Source organism: Cheilinus undulatus, linkage group 16, assembly GCF_018320785.1.
Source record: "Cheilinus undulatus linkage group 16, ASM1832078v1, whole genome shotgun sequence".
Classification (NCBI taxonomy): domain Eukaryota; kingdom Metazoa; phylum Chordata; class Actinopteri; order Labriformes; family Labridae; genus Cheilinus; species Cheilinus undulatus.
Window position 1 is genome coordinate 39,115,529 of NC_054880.1, and position 21,483 is coordinate 39,137,011.

The 21,483-nt window shown below is 41.2% G+C and overlaps 2 protein-coding genes across 3 annotated transcripts; both read left to right on the forward strand.

Moving 5' to 3' along the window:
* The first annotated feature begins 2,205 nt into the window (after nucleotides 1–2,205).
* On the forward strand, nucleotides 2,206–4,099 carry LOC121524377 (proline-rich protein 15). The gene is made up of 2 exons (XM_041809735.1): nucleotides 2,206–2,458; nucleotides 2,879–4,099. Exon 2 carries the CDS (start codon nucleotides 2,892–2,894, stop codon nucleotides 3,270–3,272), a length of 381 nt encoding a protein of 126 aa, XP_041665669.1. The 5' UTR covers nucleotides 2,206–2,458; nucleotides 2,879–2,891; the 3' UTR covers nucleotides 3,273–4,099.
* A 2,383-nt stretch (nucleotides 4,100–6,482) lies between these two features.
* On the forward strand, nucleotides 6,483–20,543 carry wipf3 (WAS/WASL interacting protein family member 3). 2 transcript variants are annotated; one of them, XM_041809568.1, is made up of 8 exons: nucleotides 6,483–6,938; nucleotides 10,508–10,617; nucleotides 13,548–13,686; nucleotides 14,808–14,960; nucleotides 15,046–15,723; nucleotides 16,125–16,262; nucleotides 18,129–18,230; nucleotides 18,317–20,543. In XM_041809568.1, exons 2-8 carry the CDS (start codon nucleotides 10,525–10,527, stop codon nucleotides 18,355–18,357), a joined length of 1,344 nt encoding a protein of 447 aa, XP_041665502.1. In that variant the 5' UTR covers nucleotides 6,483–6,938; nucleotides 10,508–10,524; the 3' UTR covers nucleotides 18,358–20,543. The 2 variants fall into 2 exon arrangements, with proteins under 2 accessions (XP_041665502.1, XP_041665501.1); XM_041809567.1 differs by having other exon boundaries at nucleotides 6,485–6,938; nucleotides 18,126–18,230.
* Nucleotides 20,544–21,483: the final 940 nt, after the last annotated feature.

The window sequence follows — 21,483 nt, forward strand, 5'->3', positions numbered from 1 at the left end:
CCTGCACTACTTGTCATCAGAAGTGTCAAGTAACGAAGTACAAATACTTCGTTACTTTACTTAAGTAGAAATTTGGGGTATCTATACTTTACTGGAGTAACTATTTTTCAGCCTACTTTTTACTTCTACTCCTTACATTTTCAATCAATTATCTGTACTTTCTACTCCTTACAGTTTAAAAATAACCTCATTACTCCTATTTCATTTCAGCTTGTTTTCATTCCGGCTTTTCATCGTTCAGAAAAACACAAATAAAAAAAACCCAAAACCTATCCAGATAAATCACACTCCAGCAAGGAAATAGCAGACGTATGTAGCCCAGTACAAAGATGTCCGTGGCAGAGACTCAAGAGAACTCGAGTGAAATGTCCCAACCAAGCACCAGTGAGGAGGTTGTTAGTACACATATATATGGTTCTTGAATGTATTTGCATTGTACTAAAATGTGTTAATTTTCAATGGGCATGAATACAGCTGAAACAGGTGCATCCCAAATTTTTCAACATTAACATTTTAATATAACATTATAGTCATTATGGCCTTTAGAAAAATGTTTTTTGGGGAGGTGGGGTAGGACACTATAGGCCCCTGTGGCACGGCCTAAGCTTTTGTCCTTAATGGCATTTTTTCCCCCTTACAATACTTTTACTTTTATACTTTAAGTAGTTTTGAAACCAGTACTTTAATACTTTTACTGGAGTGAAAAGCTTGAGTTGATACTTCAGCTTCTACAGAAGTCTTTTTAAACCCTAGTATCTATACTTCTACCTGAGTAATGAATGTGAATACTTTTGACACCTCTGCTTGTCATACGTAATTACCTTTAGCCTTATCTCCTGCACTGGCCTGTATTCAGGCAATTTAAAATTTTAAGGGGTAAACACATTAATCAAATGCACAAAATATCAAGTAATCCTTGTCATGTTATAGTGGCATAAAAGCCAGCTGTAGATTATTATTTATTATCATTTCACAAGTAAGATTTTCTTTGATGAATTAGAGTTTAAAGCGGGTAAAGCAACAGATGCTGTTCCTGTGTCTGCCTAGGGCCATAAAATTGCTAAATCCACCACTGAACTCCAACACTGAAGTCCATTTCACTCAAAATGGAGTCAAAATTACACTCAAGGATTAAAAAATCAACTCTGATATGTTTAACCCTCCTTCAACACTGTTGAAGCTGTGTTGGGAAGCTATTGGAATCATTTTCTCTATTATACTGTTTATTCATCTGAGATGGAAAGGGCAAATGAGTATTGTAGTGAGGTAAAAATAGATTTACTCTGGTTAAACGTGTACTCAAAATGTACTCAAAGGCACTCAAAAATCATTACTCAATTGCAGTCATTAGAGTAAATGTAATGAGCTACCTCCTACCCCTGATTAAAAGCCTATTTTGTTGCTAACAATACCATGTGCTGAAAAAAAAGGGCTCGTCTTGGCCATGGATGCATTTGTGTGCTCTTGTAACTAAAAAGAAAGTCAAGGAAACAGCGCAGAATAAAGACACATCAAAGTTTGACCTAAAAGTAGGCGGGCAGCACGAGGACAGGTAGAAGCATCCGGAAGACTCGCGTGTGACAACAAAGTACCCCAGCAGGTGAAGCTGGCGCCAGGCCAAGGCTGCTTCCCCTCACTTAATGTGAACTTACAACAGCGACAATTACAAGTCTACGACAGTAATGTCATTTTAGGAGACCTCTGACTACTTCCTGTCGCGCGCCACTCCAATAATTCCAGGTCGGGGTCTCAGTATGAAGAAGGTAAGCTAACTAGCATGTCCTGTTCGGTGTCTATTAATACCTATAAACTCCTCACTACCACATTCCTCTCCTTGGCATCATTAAGAAGTCATTGTGTAATGGCTTAAACTACTGGGCGTCCAAAAACCAGAATGTACTTTGGCTCCATTGTTTGGGTTGGGTTCAAGTGATACAAAGGACTCTTTTTTTTAAATCTGTCACTCTAGAGGTGCACGCTCCCATGGGGCAAGTTGCTACGCAACAACACACCCCGCCCACCACCGCGGTGGATTCACCTGAGCGGGCACTCACGTGACAAAAGCCCCAAGAGCTCATCCAATCAGGAGTCGGGACAGGTGCTTTGAGTGCAGAGTTTCGGAGGCGGAAACCTGCTGGTTCAGTACACGAAAGCCTCTGCTTATAAATGTGTCAGTTCATTTCTACGTTTCTCAAGAGACGAAGAAGAAGAGTGGAGGCTTTGGATGAGAGGAAGAGAAGGAAACATCACTATAAAGGCGGTGGGAGATGTGAGGAGGGAGGGCACCTGGCTCGTGCGTGTAATGGATACTGCGGCGACCCTTTGAAGGACTCCTCCACTCACTGAAGAAGAAGAAGAAGACACCCACTTGTCCTTTACCTCAACACAACCTAAAGTTGACATATATACTTTTTCCGAGGGTCGCTTGAAGTGTCCGCAGCACCTGTTGGAGACTCAGGTGAGTGCTCGTGGGAGCTTTTTTACGCATTGTTCACCTATGAATCACGGCTTGGGTTTGCTCTTGTGTTCTCACGACTCATTAAACCAGTTTTACAGAGAAGGTAAACATGGTTACACTGGTTATTTGTTGGATTAGTTGGCTTTAGCTGTTCTCAGAAAGGCTGGATTAAATCAAATTCAGATTTACAGAAAGAAGATGATGATATTAAAACAGGAAAGAAAGGTCTGAGTGATTTTGAGGATGGTGAAATCAGGACTATGATGTTTTAGGGTTTTATTTTGTAAAGCATTACTGATATAAAGAATAGAGTATGGATGGGTTGCTTATATTAGGAGTTGCAGGATGTAATAAGGCCTTAATGATGAATTTAAATCTCTTAAAATGATGTTAACACAGAGCATCTGTTTCCTGTTTCAGCCCCCTGTTCAAGATGACAGAGAGGACCCCATGGTGGAAGGCATTCCTGCCAAAGAAGAAGACCGGGGGGAAGGACTCCACTCAGACTCACCCCATCTACGACCCAGACTTTGACCCTTTTGCACCCCGTCCTGAGAAGCCAAAAGACCCCAGCAAGGCCCCAGGGGACCAGTCGCTGCCCCAGCAGGACTCCAACAAAGGCAACAGCCTCCTCAGCGACGAGACCTTCGACGACTCCCACCTGGACTCGGTCTTCAACGAGCAGACGTGTCGCAGGAAGATGGCCATCTCGCGCTCGGGCAGGTTCAAGGAGAAGAGGAGGGTGCGATCGACCCTTCCGATTCAGGACAAAGACACTGAGAATGTGGCGACAGGGAGAGAGGAGAAACGGTGACGGTGATAAAGACTGATTGAAGAGAGATGCTTGAAGACAATAAGGAGGATTGAAGTACCAGGAGGTCTGCTGCAAGTCGGTTATGATGGTGACGAGGGGAGGCACTGAAGGAGTAAGGTTAAGTTGAACAAGAAATGTTGTTGGACTTGTGCCAGAAGGCCACAATGATGCTTGACTTGAAAATGGATTTGATCTGTGTTTCAGGATGATTATTGAACCATTTCACCATGTATATCCCAAAATCAGAGCTCAAATGAAGAGATCAAGCACTCAGGAGCCCATTTTTATAACGATGCCCCAAAGTCATGGACATTATCATCATTGGACAACTCTGAAAGTTGACGCCATTACATCCTCCATTCCCTTTATGTTACCTAAGATAAAGAGTGATCTGCTTCAGGCTAATATTGTTAATAAGATGTTTACGCAAGATTAATATATGTTTATTAATGAAGGATAACTTTAATGCTCCTTTTGCAAATGCTTTTACATCAAATGTTGATTCTAACGGGTTAGAAGGATGTTTATGAAGGTGTAATGTAATTTCTGTTTAATGTGTGAAAATAATCGGTTAGTGGAAGATATTAAGGAAAACTTGTGAGCAGCTTTTAGTTAGATGCACAACACTTGCCAGTGTAAACGAGTCTAAATGAAGGATGAAATCCTGCTTGTTGAAGGTACCAAAAAGAAGCTACTATTTTAGGTTGTTTGATATCCAACTGAATGGATGAAGGAGGTCTGATCCTGCCGCAGTTGTAGTTTACTTTAAAAGGGACTACTGTACTTTGGGCCACCTGTGAATGCATAAATGAAGGCAAAATAAATCTGGTAACTGCTACAATCCATTGTTGAAGCGTGTATGTTTCATTATCCTGATTGGGAATGTGTGTTTTGTAGCTTGAAAGGCTTTGATGCCAACCAAATGTGAAACTAAAGACAACACAACACATGACCTTTAAGCGAGGATGACTCCCAGCAGCCATGTTGGTGCCAAATCATCACCAAACTTGAAAAGGCGAGGAGAAGAAGGCGTGATTATCACATTGTCTGAGAAAGGCAATTACAAGGAATTAAAGCCATTTATATCTATCCTTTTCATGCAGCGCCTTTGTGAAAGCCAGGCCTACATTGTGCTGTCCTGTGGGTTAAAGGGAGGAGCACGCCTGTATCACTGCATTCCTGTGTCTCTGTGGAGGTTTGAGGTGTGTGACTGCAGCTTTCATGTTTATATAACCAGGTTATTGAGACTGATGTACCATTTATGGCAGTAAAATATCAATATCATTGAGTTTAATCGTTTTTGACCTTGAAGTAAAGGAGGAAATAATGTGTACATTTGAAATAATTTTATTTCTACTTAGGTAAGATTTAACTAGAGTAACCGTACTCTCACCTGAGTCCTTTATCCACCTCTTTGGATGACACCGGTGGTTTCCCACAGTCATATCTAAGAAAAGTTAAGCCCCAAGGACCAACATGGAAAAACTGAACATGGATTTTAATTGTTTTCATTGACAAAATGGGCCTACATGCACTTGTTCTAGCCAGAAGACCTCTGTATAAACTATCCATTTATATGCCTGTGTATTAGTGCCACTATAAAACACACAAAAATAAAGAGGTGTGTTAATTTTTGAGAAATTCAGTGACAATTTTTACCTGGACTGACCAAGAAGGAAGTCCCTGTGATATTAGCCCACATAATCATCTGGATTTAGAAGAGAAATTTCTGTAAACTGGGTCTATCAACCACTGTTTTCAGTTAAGTTTCACTTACATTTTTGACTTTCTAATGTCAACATTTATGACTTTTTAAACTCACTAATATATATATTTTTTGTCTTGAATTTACATCTTTTCAGACTCATACATTTTGAGTTTGGTTTCTTTAACTTTATAATGTCAGATTTGTATTGTTTTTACAAAACTATGTCTTTTTTCTGCAAAAATCAACAGGTACTCTTTATTTTTTTTTCTTTAAGGGTGACACCATGGTTTGAAAAATGATCTTTTGTAGACATATGCAGAGGAGACAGCGCCCCCCTCCACATCACATCCCACAGTAGCTGTTATATTTCACTTTATCTCAAAAGTGTGTCTCTTACCTGAACAATCTAGTTGGACATCCATAGTCTTTTTTAATTTTCTGTAAGAAAAGATCATATTTTACTGTACAACACCTCAGTAGCCACTAAGGCTGGGAAAATAATGTAACTGCACACACACACACACAAACAAGCATTATAACCAACATAATTGTTAGATGGATTAAACATAAACTGTTCTTTGATGGTGCATCAATCAGTATGAATGACATCTTTATTATCTACTGACTGACTGATTTGTTTCACTTACAGCCTTGTAATCAGTCGTCATGACTACATAACAAAGCTCTGCCTAAAAAAATGTGCAAAAATGGCTAAGAAAGTCAGTAAAAATGGGGCTGAATGATTTAAAAAAACAAAAAAAACCAAATTGCAATTATTTTGGCTCATTGCAAATTCAGTATGAATTTTTGTATTTAAGGGAATGATCTTTTTTATTCTGTTCTCATTTTCAATACCAAAAAAAAGGGGAAAGTAAGGAAAGTAGGATTTTTTTTGCAAACTATTGTAAAAAAAGTGACACTTAAATGTTTGCATGATGTAGCATAACAAATCTGCAGCAAAATAATAATAATAATAATAAACTTATTTTGATATAGAAATAATAAAAATAATAAAATATTGAAATATTGAACTTTCTCTAATTTGAAAAATTTGGTCAGACATACCCTGATTTGATCAAAAGTTTGATTAATTGCCCTTCCCTAGTGCTACTCAGTACTTTAAGAACATGTTGAGAATACTTTAGGGGAGCAGATGGCCTAGCTATTAGGTTGAGCCCCATGCACAAGGGGGTTCCTTTCAGAATAAAGGCATTAAAAGCTCTGTATAAAAGAGAAATAAATAAATCTAGTCAATTTTCAACAAAGTTACTGGACTTGTACTTTGTTCAATAGTCCTATAGTAAATGAAACAGAAACTAGAATCCTGAATGCACAGGTTTTAAAAATGACTTGTAGTGTCGTCTTTCCAACACTAGGGGGGAGTAATGTGACATTTCTCAGCTGATGAAATAGATACGAGGAAGAGTCCAACTGACAGAAGAAAAACTCCACCCTGTGCTATCTCGTTACACAGAGAGTCCTTGGTGGAGACTTCTTCGAACCAGTTCTCATGAATTTTTCACAGTTTGTATTTTATCCCGCAGCAGGTGTAATTCCAGGTTAGGGAAAGTGACACCTAGCCAATAAGCGCCCTCTCTCTCTCTCTCTCTCCATTGGTCCCGTGATGCCTCCAGGGCGGTGAGGTGTGGCCTCGCTCCTGCGGCGCGCGCTCACAGGGGAATAAACAGCTCGAGGTATAAAGACAGCATTGTGGAGGACCACCACTTCATGTCTTTGAAGCATTCCCGACGTGGACTCATATTTCCTGTGAGGTTAAACTTTTTGGGGACGTTGTCAGGACTTATGCGTCAGATACGTGGTGTCCCCGTTTGACTAAAAATAACTGGGAAACTTTCTCTCTGGCCCGCTATGAGGAGCTCACTATGAGGACAGTTTGCTGTGCTCCATCCCTCTGAAGGCTTCTCAGCAAACAGGTGGATTTCAGATATTACGTTAAGGTGAGAAAACGGGCTTATTCACTCATTTACTCTTGATTTTGACGGTGGGAAACTTTGCCCCTTGAAACTGCGTGAATATTTTGGAAAAACGGAAATTTCAAACCCCATCAAGAGCTGTTCTGGGTAGAATGGGTTGTGTTTAACTCAGCATTTTCACTTTAAGGTATCCTAAAATGTTTATGTAAATGTAAATGTAAAAAAAGAGCTATAAAGCTTGGCATTCAATTTTGATGTGTTATGAGGCGCGCTTGAATAAGTTGAAGTAAGCTCTAATGGATATTTCTGTGCTATTAAAATACAGAAGTCAACAGTAAGACGTTATGAAAACATTATTCTTATTGTTTGGTTCTCTTTTGACGCACTGCTGCCAAACAGTGAAGAGAAATAAAGAAATAACTACAGAATGATCCCAAATTTATGTATTTATTTTCCTTTCATTTGGCTCAAACTGATAAAAAAGTTGGTAGAAATGAACGCAGGTATTGTATTCCTATTTTCTGGGATATGTACGGAAGCCCTAAGAGGACATAAATTTATTGGTTTTATTTTTTCCAATGTCAGTGATGACGAGTGGATTTTACCCATGTCCTCAACATCTATGTCTACTTATCTTGATTATCTGAGGTGACTCTCCTTTTCAGCGATAATTAGTCAATTTTCAAAGTCCAAGAAATTAACGCTGTCACAGGACAACCAGTGATGATATAAAGGTCGAGATCATGAGAAAGTAATTGGAATAGACTTTCTATCATGGGGAAACAAAGTTAAATAGAATGTAAATGATTTATGTCTGTCCGGGACCGTAGTAGCATGCATTTTTGGTGCAAATGAAAATATTATCTAAAATATTAATTTGGGACTTGAAAGACAAGTACAACTAAAAGAGTGATGTGAAAAGTTACAACTAAGTATATGTAAAAATGTATTCTTTCTCAGAGTTCATATATATACAGGTACGTTATTTACTTCAGAAAGTTAGATTTCCATGAATTAAAGATTCATCTCATACAAAATGAAATGACTTTTTTGTTTTACTCCTGACGATTATGGCTTACAGCTCATGAAAATCAAAATCACAATATTGTTAGAATATTGTCTAAAAGTCCAATTCACAAAAGTTACAAAGCCTTCATTCTCTAACTGGTTCTACACAAGCACAACCATGGAGAAGACTGCTGACTTGACAGTTATCCAGAAGACAATCACAGACACCCTCCACAGGGAGGGTAAGCCACAGGAGGTCACTGCTGATAGGACAGGCTGTTCTCAGAGTCTGTATCAAAGCATCTCCACAGAAAGTTGACTGGAAGAGAAAAGTGTAGTAAGAAAAGGAGGGATGAACTCAGCCTTCAGAGGATTGACAAAGTGGATTCAAGAACTTAAAGGGGAGCTTCACAAGGAGTGGACTGAGGCTGGAGCCAGTGGATCAAGAGCCACCACACACAGATGGGTCCAGGACATGGGCTACAAGTGTGGTGTTCTGAGTATCGAGCCACTCCTGAACCAAAGATGTTCTAAGTGTCCACCTGTGTTAGGGAGAAAAAGATGTGGACTGTTGCTCAGTGGTCCAAAGTCCAGTTGTCAGATTAAAGTAAATATGAATGTCATTTGTAAATCAGGGTCCCAGAGTCTGGAGGAAGATCAGAGGAGGCACAGAATCCAAGATGAGTGAAGTCCAGTGTTTTCTGTTTCCATAGTCAGTGATGGTTTGGGGTGCCATGTCATCTGCTGCTGTTAGTCCGCTATCCTTTATCAAGTCCAGAGTCAACGCTGTCAGACATCTACCAGCAGATTTTAGGTACCTTTTTGCTTCCATCTGCTCTGAAGCGTTATGGAGAGTCTGATTTCTTTTTCCATCAGGACTTGGCACTTGCCCAGAGTGAAGCTAAAACTACCAGAAACTGGTTTGCTGACCATGGTCTGGAAACCAGCTGGTCTGGCCTGAACCCCATAGAGAATCTCAACAATCCAGATGAGCTGAAGGCTGCTATCAGAGCAACCTGGGCTTCATAACACCCCAGCAGTGCCATTCAGCTCCAACCAATTACTGACTGCATAAAAGAGCATAATTTTCCTGAAGGTCAACATTTCTGTAGTAGAAATCCTTTTTTAGACCGATGTTTTGTGTTATTCTAATATTTTGAGATTGTGGATTATTGATTTTTGTGAGCTGTAAACCGTAAACCTTCAAGATTTAACCAAATAAAGTCATGAAATGTTTCACTTTGTATGAGATGACTCTAGGATTAATGGAAGTTTCACTTTTTGGATTAAATTATGAGAAAAAAATGAACATTTTCATGATATTCTAATTTTTACATGCACCTGACTGTAGATTAAATCTGCCTCACATCTCTGTGGTGCAACCAAACTGAAGAAAATTAAGTTACAATTTAAGTAGTTTCAATGTTGGGCTTAGTGTGGATTTAACACCATAACTTAAAACAGAACTCACACATAGCTGTTGCAACAGACTGCCAGCTCTGTGTGCAAAAGGGAAGTTCACTAGTTATTTTAAAAGAGTTTTACATACAAAATAGTGGACACTCAAAATGCAACAAAAAGTGGAGATTACTAGAGAAATTCTGAGATTGAGCCAGATTCAGTATTTGACATTTTTATATAAAAAGTGAAGATATTTCTTGCTTATTCAGCAGCTGCCACCTTAGATCTTCATTGCATCAGGGAGGCTTAAACAGGTCAAAGACCAGGAACAAGTGGTGTGAGAGATGCCCACCTGTTTTTTAGAGTGGAGCAGACCAGCTTTTCCCCTTTAATGACCCACACTGGCTGTGTCACAGTGCCTGCTTGACACAGATATGAGGATAGAAATAGCAACACTGGACGGTCTGCCAGATGCATAGACGGTCACAGGAGGCATGGCAGGCACACTCCAAAACACTCACAGGGAGATACTGAACGAAAACAGGGTCTTTTGTCTGTTTAATTAAGTTCCCTTTAAGAGGTATGTGCAGATTCAGCAGAGAACTGAATGTGCACAAACCTCGGGCTGTTTTCAGTCTCTGGAAGACAGCTCGTCAAGAATTTATGATGTCACCGAGTTTGGGTGGAGGTCTCAGTGTCTGTCACTGTGGATCTCTTACTGAGTGAGCCGCTGAAAACATGTGGAGACTGAAACATGGCGACATAATCCTAGACACGAGCTGTTCCTGGACAACAACATATCCTGAGTAATGTTACGTGTGCAGAAAGAACAATGAGCGTGCATGCTGGAGTATTTTCCTGTGGAGTTTCCTCAATGTGTTTTCCATTTACTCTACCACACTGAAGGTCTGAGGGGCAGGGGTCCATTACTTTGCACACAACAAGCTCCATTGTTCCTCCACCATGTCCTGCAACAGAGCATTGTGGGAAGGAGAGGAGGACAGGGTTTAAAGGGGAGGGTGTGTGTTGGGTTTCTTTGGAGAGTATGGAGTGCTCACTGTTTCCTGTTTTGCTGCATGGTGGTGAAAGCACTTCCTGATCAGAGAAGAGGGTAGGAGGTCAGTGAAGTGCCCCTTAACACAGAAGCAGCCTCTGACGTGGTGTCTTTGTGTCTGTGTCTGTAGGTATCTGAAGCTTCAGCATGCCAGCGCCCCCTCCTCCACCTCCGCCTCCGCCTCCGCCTCCCCTGGCCCCCCCGCCACCTCCTCCTCCACCCAGCGCTGCCCTGCCTCAGGTAAGACTCTCTCATGCAACTGTAAACGCTCGCTCGTGTCCTTCCTGCTGACCGCCAACATCACCTGTGAGGGATTTGCATTATTGATTGGCGAAACACACACACACACTAAAACAAACAGTAGAGCAGACAGGACAGCAGACTCTCAGTAGCAGCAGAGTGTTATGTTTCCACAGCAGGAGCACAGTGTCCTCATGTTAGATGAGTGGTCACTGCCAGCAAACAAGGCCACAGCGAAGACAAACTGCACCAAACTGCATGAAAAAAAAACATTCTTTTAACTGCAGACAAAACCATCCTTACCCTCCTGAATTAAGCCTTTACTAAAGCTTTTAAAAGCACCTTTGTGCTGTTATTTCTAACATCCTGTGTCAAAAATGATGCTGATTTGATAACAGTGCCATGCATATGTTCCCTACCCATCTCCTCATGTAAAAAGATTATATCAAATAAAACCTTAAATCTGCAGGATTATGGCTAATGCTTATTTCTGTTTGCTGTCTACATGCTATTTGGATTAAATTCCAAAAGTATGTCAGAAAACAGTATGAACTGCCAATTAAGCATCCCCTGTTCCAAGGTTGGTCATTATCCCCGACTACTCTGATATTGTATATACTGTAGGTGTGTCTCAAAACATTTTAACATCATGAATTTTTTTTTACTGTGATGTAATTCAAGAAATGAAACTTTCATATATTAACTTTCTCCAAATCAGCAGTGGCCCGTGCCTGGAGTGCCACTTTGCTCCGCTTCGTTTGAGATACGCTGCAGGTCTATTTTCAGCGCCGGCCGCTGCCAAACTGCGATACCGGTCTATCAGAAAGCTACAAAAAAGGAAGTCACAAGCATAGAATGTCCGGTTCTTTCAAAATACAACACAATGCACTGACTCCTCGTTGAAAATCATCACTATATCAACATTATGTCTCATCCTGCAGCAAGAGCAAAGGGTCACCAAGAGGTCAGTTTGTCACAGAGCTACACTGGCACCACAGAAGAGGAAAAGTTAAGTTTTGAGGACATTTAGCCAAAGAATTTTACAAAAACCACAGATCCTTTAAGCAAACATTAACCTAACTTCCTAATGTACTCACCCAATGGCGGAAACAATAATATCATGGACTTATACCGGAAAGGATGATAAATTAAGCTCAAAGGTAAAATTTCTGTCTGCGACCCATTTCAAAACGAGACAGTTCATCTGAAAGGGCTTTCTCCCTGTAATAGATTTCAGATATGCTGTAGTAGAAGAGCAGGAGATTTTCCAGAGGTACACTCCTTACCAAGTGTTTTGGGAAATTTCTCAGAATGCCTTTCAAATCATCAATGAGACAGCTGCTCAAGAGGTGTGAAAATGTCAGCAGTTTCTTTGTAAATATGATTTGGAAATGACAAAAACAACCTAATATTTTCATTTATTGTTGTTTTAATGCATAATGGTGCCATGGGACACTCAAAATCAAGGGGTAGGGGTATAAATTGGAAATGGGTCAGAGCCGTAGCATCAATTACAGTACCCCTTGTGGACACCCAGTTTGACTTTTATCTTTGCTAAGCTTTTCCTTTACTTATATATGTTTTTTTTCTGGCAAAAAAAGCCATCCTACTATCATTGAATGTGCCACTCATCGTGAATACATGTGAAAAAAAGTTATTTCTTCAGTGTGTAAATCGCCTCGTCTGGCACCTACCCATGCCTCAGGGTGGGCACCAGACGGGTTTAGATATTAATTATCACAGTATAAAAATAATCAGTCTTGTCACTGAGGGTGTTGTTTGCCCTTGGGGCTTACAGTTCATTCAGAAAGTATTCAGATCCCCTTCACTTTTATCAATGTTTTTATGCTGCAGCCTGATGCTACATTCATTTTTGCTCTAATGAATCTGAGCTCAGTACCCAATCATGAGAAAGGATTGTTGACTGGCACAGATCTGGGGAAGGCTACAAAAAGTTCTGCTGCACTGAAGGTTCCCAAGAGCACAGTGGTCTCCATAATTCTCAAATGGAAGAAGTTTGGCACAACCAGGACTCTTCCAAAAGCTGGTCACCAAACTGAGTAATCAGGGAGAGGGCTTTAGTAAGAGAGGAGACCAAGAACCTGGTGGTCACTCTGACTGAGCTCCAGAGATCATATGTGGAGATGGAACAAATTTCCAGAAGGATGAACATCACTGCAGCCCTCCACTGCTCTGGGCCTTATGGCAGAGTGGTGAGAAAGAAGCCTCAGTGCAAAACACATGACAGCTTTCTTGGAATTTGCACCAAAAACCCCCTGAAGGACTCTAAGACCATGAGAAACAAGATTCTCTGGTCTGATGAAGCCAAGATTGAACTGTTTGACCTTAATTCTGGAGGAAACCAGGCATCGCTCATCACCTTCCCAGTACCATCCAAACAGTGAAGCATGGTGGTGGCAGCATCATGCTGCAGGGATGTTTTTCAGCTGCAGATCTGAAAATGTCTGTCCACCGAAGGTCCCCATCCAACTTGTCTGAGCTTGAGAGGATTTGCTAGTGGAATGGCAAAAAGATCCACCAATCTAGGTGTGCAAAGTTTGTTGCATCATATTTAAAAAGACAAGGCTGTGATTGCTGCATAAGCGCTTCAACTGTGAGTAAAAGGTCTGAATACTCGTAAAACACCTCAGAGGGGCTTTATGTAAGTGAGTGGATCATTAAAGTAAAATTTAGCACTTTATTTATGGTTTATGGTAACCAATAGAAAAGAAAATAAAACACAACAAAATAAACATAGACCAAAACCCTGGAAAATAAAAACAAAACAAGGCACAGAGTAAGATCTTCAAAGTTGCATGTGTACAAAGATGTTTCAGGAACAAGAGTATCCTGAGGTAGACCAGAACATGTAAGGTAAAAACACACTGGTCAAAGTTACGTAAAAGCTCCTTTTTCCCTCTGTGTGACAGTGTCCGTCTGAGCCTCCTAAGCTCCAGTCTGGTGGAGGTGGAGGAGGTGGGAGGAATGCCCTGCTGGCCGACATCCAGAAAGGAACCCGGCTCAGGAAAGTCACGCAGGTCAACGACCGCAGTGCCCCTGCTGTTGATAGTAAGAGCAACATTCATACCAGTTTATTCACACAGACATACAGTTAGATGTTCGTGACTCACAATCATTTTCATAGTGCTGTGTATTTGTATGTTGGTTTGCCCCGGAGTATGTATTTGAATAAAAAGACAGTTTATTTGGGCATTTAATTACTCTGTATTCAGGCTTTGCCTCACAAAAATGCACAGCACTTCAGGAAGGAATGCACTAGCAGATAAGGATGCAGCTTATCTGGAAATTACTGTATACAGCAGTGAGCCATATATACTATAAGAGTCAGCTCAGGAACATACAGTATTCTGTATTTTTAGTATAATTCACATTTGGCCTGTTAGAGAACTGTAGCATGTTCAGTGACATGTTTGTAGACTTGCCAGTTGAAACAGACAGCTCTGTTTTTTGAAATGTGAAAAGTTTATAAAACTTACTCGTTTTGTTAATAAAGATAATCTTCATAAATTGATAATATAAGCATCGTATCTGGTTCGTTAATCTAACTGACGAAAGTAAAAAGCTAACGTCATACTATATTGAACTACAACACAGTCAACTGAATTTAATGTCATCATCCTCGTATCTAGTGAACGACAGGCTCAGTTGCTGCGCTTCGGATGATGACTTATAGTCTTCCTGACAAACACTGTAGTCCTTAAAACTGTCCTTCAGCAACCGTCTTTATTAATCAGTAATCAGTTGTAATCAGTTCATCCTTCTTCATGGTGGACATTTATGCAGTTTGAACATTTTTTCTAAAAGTCTTCTTACTATGCTATGTTCACAAGAATGGCTTGGAAAGAGAGGGATGAACCTTTAGGCCCATTGACCTTAGACTTTTGACATAACAAACATCAACAGTTCATTTTTGCATCAGAGTGAATGTTTTTGCAAAGTTTGAACAAATTCATCAAAGCGCTCTTGAGATATTATGTTCATGTATTGCCCTCATGTGCAATAGGTGTATAGTGCAGATAATGAGGGCTATTGATGCACAATTCAAGGTTCTGTTAGTGGCTCAAATCTGCTCTTAGTGAATCCTTCCTTTAATAAGTTGTATTGATTCAATTGACACTGTTCCACTGTTTCAATCTTTTTAAAAAATGTGTTTATGTTCTGTTCCTCAGAGCCCAAAGCTAATTCTGCTGACGCATCAAGCAGTGCTGTTTCTTCATCAGGAGGGATTGCACCCATGGGACCCCCTTTGGCTGGACTTTTTGCTGGAGGCTTCCCCACCCTCAGACCTATAGGACAGAGAGACTTAGCAGGAAAGACCCCAGGTTGGTTCCAGATGTTTGCTCTTCTTCTACCTTCATCAGTGTTTTGATGTCCAGAAAACTTACTCTCTGTGTTTGTCTGTCTAAGTGTCACGGTCCAGTTCCTCCACCTCCCTGAAGCCGCTGTGGAATCCCCCCCCACCCGCCGACTCAGAGCCTCTCAGGACAGTGGAAGCCCGGAGCTCCGCTCACCGCCCGCTTGCTCCATCATCCTCCGCTCCTCCCTCCCCCTCTCACGGCAGCAAGCATCCACCTCCTTTCCCAACCTCCTCCCCTCCTCCTCCTCCACCAGCCCCTCCCTCAGCTCCTCCCCCACCTCCTCCGCCTCAAGCCTTCCAGGACCGTCCGACCAACAAGCCCCCACCTATCCCCTCCTGTCCCCCCCCCCCACCTCCATCCCAGGTCACAAAGCCCACCTGGCTCCCCATCCAGCACTCCTCCATCTCCCAGCCCTCCACTCCCCCTCCGCCCCCTCCTTTCCAGTCTCCGTCTGCTGTGCCAGGGGACCGCTCCTCTGGGTGCTTCTACCCTCCGCCCCCCTCCCCAGTCATCTCTGAACCTTCAAGGTTCCCCATCCTGCGAGACAGTCCACTGGGACCTCCTCCCCCACCTCCTCCTCCACCTTTACCAGTTTCTTTCACCCCCAATTGCCCTCCTCCACCACCCAAAGTCCCCCCAGTGCCCTCTCCAACCATGAGATCTCTTCCTCCATCGTACCCCTGCAATGCCCCAACTCGACGGCCGCCTGCTGTCCCCAGGAGTGCAGGTATGTGAACGCCAAGCAGAGCACGTCTGTATTGAGCAATTCCTCATGTAAGCAGTTGTGCACAGCAGAAATAAAGGTTTCCATGAAATGTCTATGTGAAAAAACACCAGTAGAAATATTTGTTGTAATTGCTGTTTTTTTAACTTTGAAAATTCCTGAAAAAGTATAGGCTGGAAAGTCTTCTAGCTTGTAATTAAGGCTAGCCTGGTATGTGAGAATGCATGGTGTAACAAATTTTTTGTCCCTTAGCATTTTTACGTAAATCAATGTTTTTGTACTGCGAGAAATATATTTGGACTTTTTTGAAGAATTGCAATAAGAGATCATACTGGACTTGATTGTGGTTTTTATGTCTTTTACCGACTCTATGACCCCTCTGCTCTTGCCACCCATTGTAAAAGGTGGAGGTCGGCTGGCTCCTCCCCCTGCTCCCCCTGTGCGCTCCCCTTCTACCGAGCTGTCCAGCCGCATTCCTCCTCCTCCACCTCCTCCACCCCTGCCTCCATCAAGTCTCAGGAACGGACACCTGCACAGCCTGGGTAAGACTAGTCTATCTTATGACTGACATTAATTTAGGCATAAATACAAAAAAAAAGACCCTTAAAGCTCTTTTGATGGAGCGCAGATGGTCGAGTGGTTTAATGCCCTACCCATGTACGCAGGCAGCCCAGGTTCGAATCCGGCCTGTGGCCGTTTACCGCATGTCTCTCCCCACTCTCTTACCTGTTTCCGAGTCTATCCACTGCCCTTCCTCTATCAAATAAAGGCATGAAAAGGCCCAAAAATAAATCTTTAAAAAAAAAAAAACAAAAAGCTCTTGTGATGAGTTTTAGCTGGTTATGATACAGACTGAAATTATTACTGACACCTCTTTATTACCTGCTAAAGCAAACAAAACCATCAGAATGAGAAGTGTTATTTCTGTGAAGTTGTTTTTAATGCTTGTCATCTTTGCATGTGTGCAGGTGTCTCACCAATTTCTGCAAAATCAGCCTTTTTTAAACATCCATTCATCCTTTATTTATACTGCATATCTATATTGAGGTCACAAGGGGCTATCCCACCTCACTGGATGAGAGCCGGTGTACCCTAGACTGGTGGCCAGTCATGACATGGCTGACATGTAGCGACAAACAACCAGTCACGTTCATGGCAAGTTCAGAGTCACTTGTTATCTTTACAAGCATTACTTTCCATTGTTGTCCAGTCCCGCCTGGACTACCGGAACTCCCTTCTCCCTGGCATCACCAGAAAATCCCTCTCCCACCTCCAACTGGTCCAAAACACAGCAGCTAGGCTTTTAACTGGTTTTAACAGATGGCATCACATCACACCCATCCTCACCTCCCTCCACTGGCCTCCTGTCACTTTTAAGATTGATTTTAAGATTTTACTGATCACTTTTAAGGCTCTTATGGGTTTAGCCCCAGGTTATATCACTGAGATGCTGACCACTTATGAGCCTTCACGCAGCCTTAGATCCTTGGACGGGGGCTTCCTGGTCGTTCCAAAGTCGAGACTCGAATCTAAAGGAGAGGGCTTTTGCTGTCAGGGCCACTCGACTTTGAAACGACCTGCCTGAGGAGATAAGGCTTGCAGATTCAGTAACGTCTTTTAAACCACTCCTTAAAACTCAAGTTTACAGAATTGCTTTTATATGACACTTCCTTTAACTTTTTATAATCACTCTTTTATTCGTTTTGTTGCTCTCTCTTTTATCCTTGACTGTTCCTTCCATGGCCATCTTAATATCATCCCTTTAAATTATAATTATTATGATTATTATTTTTTTACTTTCTGTTTGGTTATCAAGACTTTCTGTTTGGTTTATTGCTAGTTTGTATGTCTTGTGAATCCACGAGCTCTTGCTTTTGCTATGTCTCTTAAAGCGCTTTGTAAATGTCTGTTTTTTAAGCTGCTATTTATGTAAAGTTATTATTATTATTATTATTGGAGGACACCAAAGAACCCACAGAGAACCCATGCATGCATAGGAAGAACATGCAAACTCCTCAGAGGCTCTGTCCAATGGGGATTCAAACCAGGAACCTTCGTGCTGTGAGGCAACAGTGCTAACCCCTGCACCGCCATGCATCCCCTGTTTTTGAGTTTTCATCGACTTAAACTAGAGTAAATCTATGGAGCGTGAACAGGACTAAAATTTGACTTAAACTAAATATATCCTTGTCCAAAGACTGAAACTTGTCCTAAATCTAAAAAAACGCAGCCAACATTTACACCGGTGGGTGGAGCTGAGCAGCCTGCTTCCACATATGTCTTTTGTTATTGTTTTGATTGAAGCCCTTAAAATTACTGTGACATTAAATGTTTTCTTCGTCTATTGAGTCAGTTTGGCTGTATTTCTAGGCACTTATTAATCCGTTTCTGTAAATCTTCTTTAGCAGATGATTTTGAGTCCAAGTTCCAGTTTCACCCAGTAGAAGATTTACCTCCTCCTGATGAATTCAAGCCTTTCCCTCGGATCTACCCCAGCAAAGAAAACAGAGGTAACAACACATCCGTCTGTTTGTTCTCATTCTTCTTGACTCTTAAGACCAACCATTAAGTTTCTTCCTGTTTTCCTCCTTTGCAGTGAATGCCAAACCGCCTGGGATGAGGACACACCTCAGATGAGTCACCTTCATCCCCCACACATCTCAACAGTTTCTCCTCTTCCTCTGTGAGAGCAGTGGACTCATTTGGATGCAGGCTCTCCATGCATGTGTGCCGTTTGTGTTTAGTGTATTTGTGTGAATGTGTGGGTACATGTGAGTGTCAAACAGCGTCCCGCCTTTCTCTGACTATGTGACCTCTGGCTTTTTCCAGTGTGGAATGTTTTGAATGTGTGTGAGGAGGAGGGCTCTCCCTACTCGTACTCATAATCACACACCAGGACAGTGTCCTTCAGCAGCTATATTTAACATGACTCCTCACACAGTTTGTAAACAGGACTGTAACTACATTAAGAGCCACAACTTCTCTGAGGTGTTTGAGAGACATGTAATGGTCTGTTAGTTCATAAAGCTGCACTTTAAGGCTCAGCCTCATCACTGATTTTCCCCCTACCCTTTGTTTTTGACTACCCCTCTGAACAGAGTTTTACAAGGGGTAGTGGTGAGATCTTCCCCTATGAAATGGGACAACCCTCTAAGACCCTTTTGCATGAGCTATTGGCATCCTTTTACGGCTTTTAGGCACAAATCGAGAATTTACATTGTATTTCTTAGCTACACTATAAGGACAAAAGCATTTGCCTGCCTGACCTTTACTTCAATGGGGACTGCAATGAATGTATTGCAATTACGTACTTAAATATGGAGTTAACCCCCCTTTTGCAGCTATAACAGCCTTCACTCTTCTTGGAAGGCTTTCCACAAGATTTTGGAGTGGTTTTGTGTGAATTTGTGCCCATTCATTCTGTAGAGAATTTATGAGGTCAGGCACTGGTGTTAGACAAAAAGGCCCGGTTCGCAATCATCCCAAAGGTAATCATCCCAAACCCCAAATTGTGAACGCGCAAAACACATGGGAAGGATTACTGTAAGTGCAAAGGGCTAGGGAAGTATTGGGACTGAGATTTTAAAGGGGGCATATTATACAGACTTTCAGACTTTTCTAACAAAATTTTGTGCCCCTGGCCTGTCCACATTCCCTCAAATACCAGAACAATCCATTCCCTTGCCCCGTCTCCTTCTCCACCTTTCAGAAAATGTGTGCTAAAACAAGCCGTTCTCAGATGGTTCGGTTGTCCCTCCCCGTTTGAAAGAAAGTTCCACTCTCCTCTCCTGATCCATTAAGCCATATCTATTTCCTCAGAGGGGCAGGGTCAGGGGCAGAGTCAGACACCTGAGTAACATTTTTAGACATTTTTAGGGGTTTTTATACATGCGAAAGTCCAATACTGGGGTATTTTTTCAACAACAAACTTCACAGGCATGTTTTTGTTGCCACTAAGACCAGTATAAACTTGTCTTAAAAGGGGTATAATATATCCCCTTTAAGTAAATGACTCCCAATCTAAGGTCCGGGAACCCCAAGGGAGGGCACCAAAGATCTTTGGAGGAGAAGATTTTTAGATGTGTACAATTAAATTGTTCATGCAAAGATCTTTTGGTAAGAACAGCAAATTTACACCATTTTTTGTGGGGTTTTTATTAATGAAAATGAAAATTTATGTCAATTTTGGACAGCAACATATATATTTTTTATTAACTTGGGTCTTGAGGAGACTTTAAGGAGAAATGGTTGGGAACCAGTCCTTTAAGTTGCAATTAAAAATACAAAAACACTCTAATATTTGGTCACTTATTGAGATTGATAGTACACTCAGAAAAAACTAGAATTACTTCCTGGAAGGCTTTTATTAGACGTGCACTAACAATCTTTTTACAAGGCTTTCTCCTAATGTTTGAGTAAACAATCCTCTGAAAATGTCACTTTTGATCATATCACCCTGTTACTAAGATGCTCTGTTATTTAGCGAAGTAAATCCTACATAAACTCAGTGAAAAAGCAAAGAAATACAGGTGAATCTTTTGTAACCCCTCAATTACACATGCAGCTTTATAACCCTTGTACATGAGTTGGTGCTTTTAGTTTTTCTATGTTTTAGATGATTTTTATATAAGATGTGTGAGGTTCATGGGAATGCACCTGTCTAAATCAACACTGAGGTGTTGTCTGCTATGAATAGATAATAACTGAGGTGTACCATTTCCTTTCTCCCAGTGTATCCACCAAAACTAACACCTGTGAAGACAGTGCCACCTGCTGGTTCAATGTGTAAAAAATAAAAAATAAACTACAGTATTTTGATAAAATAAAGTCCTCACTTTATTGACCAAATTGGTTGTAAAACAGAAGTTAGCCCTTGATTCTAGCCTGAACAGAGCAAGGCTTTGACTATTGAGTGAAGTGTTGATGTATTTGTGTGTAAGAGCTAAGCCCCAGAGCTACAGAAACAGGACAGTCTGGATTCTCGTTGGCACTGTGGGAACATTTTCTGATTCAAGACTCACATGTGTAATATCTAAAAAACAGCCACTCTCTTAAATAACAGCAGGCACATTTGTTCTGACCTTGTCTCTGGATTTGATCTTTCAAAGAGAATCTGTAAGTCTGAGACGAATGAAAATGCTTACAATAGAAAGACTAGTTTTACAGCTCACAGCTTATCTGCACTTAGACAGAAGATCAGAGCTGAACAATTCAGCCTTTGAATGTTTACATAACAGCTTTCAAAATCATCAGGAGCATTTCAATTAAGCAGAACATTTTTATAAACCTTTCTGCTGCTTCATTACTTTGTCAATTTTTTATAAGATTTATTTTGGGGTGTTATGCCTTTATTTACAGAGGAACACAGTGGATAGAGTCAGACATGGGGATGAATGAGTGGAGGACAGAAGCCAAGCGACCTGACTGTATGGGGTGCAACCTAGGTGCTTGGCCTCCTGCGCCCCCACCTGTTTCAATTTTGATAAGTTGCTGATGCTACAGTTGAAAAAACATTTATTCTTGATCTACAAGTGAAAACAGAATTTTAGAAATCTTTGCAAAATTATTGAAAGAAAATATCAAACTAAAATATCATATTGACATAAGTATTCAGACCTTTACTCTGTACTTGAAGCATCTTTTGCAGCATTTACAGCCTTGAGTCTTGTTGAATATGGCTGGCTTTGCACACCTGGATTGGGGAATTTTTTTCCCATTCTTTGCAAATCCTCTCAAGCTCGGTCAGGATGGATGGGGTCCATC

Bases quoted from the DNA above. Each gene is read 5' to 3' on its own strand.
- LOC121524377 (XM_041809735.1), top strand. From the start codon at position 2,892: ATGACAGAGAGGACCCCATGGTGGAAGGCATTCCTGCCAAAGAAGAAG.
- wipf3 (XM_041809567.1), top strand. From the start codon at position 10,525: ATGCCAGCGCCCCCTCCTCCACCTCCGCCTCCGCCTCCGCCTCCCCTG. The intron at 10,618-13,547 runs GTAAGACTCTCT...TCTGTGTGACAG, and splicing joins CCAGCGCTGCCCTGCCTCAG to TGTCCGTCTGAGCCTCCTAA. The intron at 18,231-18,316 runs GTAACAACACAT...CCTCCTTTGCAG, and splicing joins CCCCAGCAAAGAAAACAGAG to TGAATGCCAAACCGCCTGGG.